General features: G+C 48.7%; 1 protein-coding gene across 1 annotated transcript in view; it reads left to right on the top strand.

Moving 5' to 3' along the window:
- The first annotated feature begins 320 nt into the window (after positions 1-320).
- The window catches only part of LOC127329119 (uncharacterized), a 28,310-nt gene continuing 22,630 nt past the window's right edge, over positions 321-6,000 (top strand). The window contains exons 1-3 of the mRNA XM_071825582.1: positions 321-2,193; positions 2,509-3,388; positions 3,588-3,713. Of these exons, the coding sequence (XP_071681683.1) occupies positions 321-2,193; positions 2,509-3,388; positions 3,588-3,713 (2,879 nt within the window). The remainder of the gene's footprint in view (positions 2,194-2,508; positions 3,389-3,587; positions 3,714-6,000) is intronic.

Genomic DNA, 6,000 nt, shown 5'->3' with positions numbered 1-6,000 from the left:
GAAGCTAGTCCTATGCGCGACTCCCGTAGTTGTTGTAGTTTCCGAAGTGTGAGCTTGATTGTTTGGATGTGATTGGTGTGTGATGCTATTTTGTGCCTTTGGCACGCCTGCTATGATATGCTTTCGTTTTCGCCTACTTTTGCATTGTTGTTTCCGTTTTCAAAACTTTCGTTTTTACCAAACCCTCCCCTTTTAGGTGGCTGCCCATCTCCTTGTTCCCCCATTAATATCTGAATCCACCCTTCTTCAGGATGGTCGACACCCGTAGAGGAAGCGCCAGCGGGTCAGACCAAAACCCCCCTCCACCTCCGGACCCAACCATGGCGCAACTTCTGCGCCTTATGATGGAAGACCGTGAGGCAGCCCGTGAGGAGCGCCAAGCTAACCTTGCTACCCTTCAGCACCTCACTCAACTTGCTACCGGAAACGCCAACCACGATAATGGCGGGAACGGAAATGGAGACCCCCGCTCTACGCTGAAGGATTTTCAGAGCACTAACCCACCTGTTTTTGCCAAGTGCACTGAACCTCTTGACGCTGATGATTGGCTTCGTACCATAGAAAACAACCTGGAGGTCGCCAGAGTCGGCAATGATGAGAAGGTGTTGTTTGCCACTCACTTTCTTTCTGGACCTGCGCGTGCTTGGTGGGAAAACATCAAAGCCATGCAAGTTGAAGAACACGTCATCAACTGGGAAGAATTCAAGGCCAAGTTCCGCAAGACGCATATCCCCTCTGGGCTGATCAAGCTCATGAAGGACAAGTTCATGAACCTGCGGCAAGGAAGTATGTTTGTGGTGGATTACCTGGACAAGTTCACCACTCTGTCTAGGTATGCTCCTGAGGATACCAACACTGAAGAGAAGAAGAAGGACCGCTTTCTGAACGGTCTGCACGATGAGCTGCAAAGTATCTTAGTAGTTGTCCCATACCCCGACCTCGAGTCTCTGGTGGATGCTTCCATCATGGTTGAGAGCAAGCGCAAGAATGCATTTGAGAATCGCAAGCGCAAGGCAATGATGTTGCAAGGCAGCTCCAGCACTCAGCAACCCCGCAGTCTGCCCCCACCTAGGCCGGCACCCCAGCAACAGTGGACCCCTCCCCCTGCACCACGTCCCAACCACCTCAACCGAAATCCCAACTACAACCGCCAGAACAACACTGTTCGCAAACCCCCCAATGGATGCTACGCTTGTGGACACCCGGATCATTACTCTAACGAGTGCCCCAACAAGGTGACTTCCGGACAGTGCCCCAATGCGCCCAAGCCAAATCAAGGAAAATCACGCACTGCTTCTGGCAGGAACCAGAACCATATGAAACCAGCTGGACCACCTAGAGGACACCTGAACCATGTCAACGCTGAAGAAGCTCAGGAAGCTCCAGATATTGTTCTGGGTACGTTCCTTGTCAACTCGGTACCCTCAACTGTTCTGTTTGATTCCGGAGCCTCGCATTCCTTCGTTACCAAGCCTTTTGTGAGAAAAGGAGGTTTAACCCCCACCCCCATGAAGCGACCTATGTTAGTCCAAATCCCTGGATCCACCAGCAAAACCCAAAGTTCATGCAAGGAGGTTCCCATAGAAATTCAGGGAAAGCGTTTTCACGCGGATCTGATCGTATTAGGAGAGCAAGGCTTAGAGGTTATCCTCGGAATGAATTGGATGTTGAAGTATAAGGGATACATAGATTGTGTTCACCGAGCTATAACCCTGACTGCTGAGGACGGTGAAGTAGTTGAGCATGTAGCCACCATGCCATCATCGAAGGCCCTATGCAAGAAGAGTGTCGCCAGTCCAGCCCTGCATGAAGTACCCGTAGCTTGTGAATACCCTGAAGTTTTTCCTGACGAATTACCCGGTATGCCCCCTGATCGGGATATTGAGTTTGTCATTGAGCTAGTTCCAGGAACTGCTCCTATCGCTCAACGACCCTACCGGATGAACCCCCAAGAATTAGTCGAGTTGAAGAAGCAGTTGGATGACATGTTGAGGAAAGGGTTGATTCGCCCGAGCGCATCACCCTGGGGATCTCCTGTTATCTTTGTGGATAAGCGGGACGGTACCATCCGCCTGTGCGTGGATTACCAGAAGCTTAATGATGTCACCATTAAGAACAAATACCCTCTCCCGAAAATTGAAGACCTGTTCGACCAGATGAATGGAGCCCGAGTTTTCTCCAAGATTGATCTCCGTACTGGCTATCATCAACTCAAAGTGCGAGAATCGGACATTCCCAAGACTGCCTTCACCACACGGTATGGACTTTTTGAATATACCGTGATGTCTTTTGGACTAACCAATGCCCCTGCCTATTTCATGAATCTCATGAACAAGGTGTTCATGAAGTACCTCGACAAGTTCGTCGTGGTTTTCATCGATGATATTCTGATCTACTCCAAGAATGAAGAAGAGCATGTTGAATATCTGCGGATTGTTTTGGGAACTCTTCGAGACCATCAGCTTTACGCCAAGTTTAGTAAATGTGAGTTTTGGCTGAAAGAGGTAGGATTTCTTGGTCATGTCATATCTGCCGGAGGAGTATCCGTCGACCCATCCAAAATTCAGTCCATCATGGAGAAGAAAGCCCCAACAAACCAGACCGAAGTCCGCGCGTTTCTAGGATTGGCGGGTTATTATCGTAAGTTCGTCGAGGGATTCTCCAGCATTGCGAGACCCTTAACGCAGCTTTTGAAGAAGGATAAAAAGTTTGAGTGGACAGATAAGTGTGAGGCCAGTTTTCAGGAACTCAAGAAGAGATTAGTTACAGCCCCCGTCTTGACCATGCCAGATATCACCAAGAATTTTGATGTGTACTGCGATGCATCGAAACTTGGTTTGGGAAGCGTGCTGATGCAAGAAGGCAAGGTGATAGCCTATTTGTCAAGACAACTTCGACCGCACGAGATGAACTACCCCACGCATGACTTAGAGCTTGCTGCTGTAGTTCACGCCCTGAAGATCTGGCGCCACTATCTAGTGGGAAATCGCTGTGAAATCTACACTGACCACAAGAGTCTGAAGTACATCTTCACTCAGCGAGAGCTGAATATGAGGCAGAACAGATGGATGGAACTTATCAAGGACTACGATCTCGGTATTCATTATCATCCCGGTAAAGCCAATGTCGTAGCTGATGCCCTGAGTCGAGAGCCATGTTCGTTGAACGCCCTGATCAAGATTGCTCAACCCAAACTATATGAAGAACTTGCGGAGTTCGGCCTCGAGTTGGTTAGCCATGGTTTCCTGGCGAATCTTGAGCTGAAGCCTACTTTGTTTGATCAGATCAAAGAAGCTCAGATGGGACATGAAAGTATTGAAGGAATCAAGCGTAGGATGGATAGGGAAGAAGTTCCTGGTTTCACAATTGATGCCAAGGGAGTTTTGTGGTACAACAGATGCCTCTGTGTACCCAATATTGAAGACCTGAAGCAACTCATCATGAAGGAAGCTCACGACACCCCCTACTCAATTCACCCCGGAGGAACGAAGATGTATCAAGACCTGAAGAAACAATTTTGGTGGCATGGTATGAAGCACGAGATAGCCTTTTTCATCGCTCGTTGCGACGTGTGCCAGAAAGTGAAGGCTGAACATCAGCGACCAGCTGGACTGCTCCAACCCCTCCAAGTCGCCGAATGGAAATGGGAAGAAGTCGGAATGGATTTCATTACTGGACTTCCTAAATCTCAGCGTGGTCATGACTCCATCTGGGTTATTGTTGATCGGCTCACCAAGGTCGCCCATTTCATCCCAATCAAGACCACTTTCCCCGGAACCCGGCTAGCTGATCTTTATATATCCCGTATTGTTAGTCTCCATGGAGTCCCCAAGAGGATAGTGTCAGATCGAGGTACCCAATTCACCTCGAAATTCTGGAAGAGCCTGCATGAAGCCCTCAGAACGAAGCTATCTTTCAGCACCGCTTATCACCCACAGACCGGTGGCCAAACAGAAAGAGTGAATCAGATTCTTGAAGATATGCTCCGTGCTTGTGTCCTCGCTTACGGAGCAAAATGGGAAGACTGTCTACCCTTCGCAGAATTCTCGTACAACAATAGCTACCAAGCTAGTCTGCAGATGGCCCCCTTTGAAGCCCTATATGGTCGTCGCTGCCGAACCCCTCTCAACTGGTCTGAGACCGGAGATAGCCAAGTTTTTGGACCTGACCATCTTCGCGAAGCTGAAGAACAAGTCCAACTGATCCGAGATCGCCTCAAAGCCGCTCAATCCCGCCAGAAGAGTTATGCTAATTCCAAGAGCCGGGAACTGACCTTCAAGGTTGGAGATCACGCTTATCTTCGCGTCACTCCACTCAAGGGAATGCAGAGATTCCATGTCAAAGGGAAGCTTGCCCCCAGATATATTGGGCCCTTCAAGGTTCTCGCTCATCGAGGTGAAGTATCTTATCAACTAGAACTTCCTGCTGAATTAGCGGATTTCCATGATGTGTTCCATATCTCCCTCCTTCGACGATGCCTCCAAGTACCTGACAAGCCCGAGGCATTCAAGAACATTGATTTTCGCACCCTCGACCTCAACACTGACTTGACCTATCGAGAAGTACCCCTTCGGATTCTGGAAGAAGCTGTTCGTCTCACCCGAAGAAGGAAGATTAAATTTTGTAAGGTTCAATGGACAAATCACTCCGAGGAAGAAGCCACTTGGGAATGAGAAGATCAACTTCGGAAAGATTTCCCTGCACTCTTCAGTTCTTAGCCACCGAATCTCGAGGACGAGATTCATTTTAAGGAGGGAAGGTTTGTAACAACCCAACGTTTTCACCTTCGTTTAAAATTTTGGAATGCAAAATTTAGGGCCAACAAAATTTTTTTTCTGACTTTACATTTTGCATGTATAGTTGATCTTGCCATTAATTGTAGAGTATGTGTGTATGTTGATTGTGAGAATCTCCGCTTGTGTGTAAAACTCTAAAACCCCACAACCCTTTGTGCATTGATCCTCTTCTTATTTTCTTTAGAATTCAATTAAGAAACCCTTGCGAAACCCTAAGATCATGTGATCTACCTTACATGTGATCCTGACCTTCTATGATCATGATTTCCTCCAACTTCCCTCCACTAAATCTTTCTCTTCCTTTCTCCCAATTTTATTCCGAAAAATTTCCGAGCCTTGTGCTAAAGATCTTATCCCATATTTATCTTGGTCTTGATCCATAGCTCATGAGGTGGGTTGTGACATAAATCCGAAAATCGGCATTGTGCAATATTTGGTCACATAAACATTGCACTAACTATTTTGTCCCTCCTCCTATTCTCCCTTTCCTTGTCAACAATTATTTCTCTCTCTCATTTTTCCTTCACTCCCCTCACCTCAGCACATGTGTGCATACTTGCCCACTTTCTTTTCCATCCGGTGGAGTAAGAGAGAAGATGAGAGAAGAGGATGGCCGGGCATGGGCGTGTGCATGATCGGGAGCCCTATATCTCACTCCCTCTCCATATATTGCTGGCCCGAATGAGCACAAGACTAAACTAACCCCTCACCTCTCTCTCTGTGTGTTGGACAGCACCTTCAGCTATCTACAGTACTCACTTTGGATGCATGTGTTTGGAGGGAATAGCAAGAGGAGAGGCACGCCGGTGGCCTGGACTTGAGCCAAAAACAATGCTGCAACCTCTACCTAGCTCGAGCATGCGCTTGTCTGCACGCCCTGTATCACCTCACTGTCCTTCCCTACCAAGCTAGAGAAGCTCCTGTCACCTCCCTCCATTGGAAACATGCACGGGAGACAACTCCTTCCCCTCTCCTTTCTGCTGCTCCTGCGCACGGAACCAAGCCAAGTCGACGATCACCCCACCTCCCTCTTACTCCCAGATATCCTCCAGGGCCCTCCCTCGCACCGAACCGCCCTGCCAGCCCTGGTGGTGACCTCGCACGTCGCCACGGGCACACACACGTCGACCATTCCTTCAACACTCGCTGGTGCCTATGGACGGCCGTGGCGGTCAAAGGAGCACGCCTGCACCTCGGGAGCGTG

This window comes from Lolium perenne, chromosome 2 (genome assembly GCF_019359855.2).
Source record: "Lolium perenne isolate Kyuss_39 chromosome 2, Kyuss_2.0, whole genome shotgun sequence".
Taxonomy (NCBI): domain Eukaryota; kingdom Viridiplantae; phylum Streptophyta; class Magnoliopsida; order Poales; family Poaceae; genus Lolium; species Lolium perenne.
This window is presented reverse-complemented; position numbering and strand designations above follow the sequence as displayed.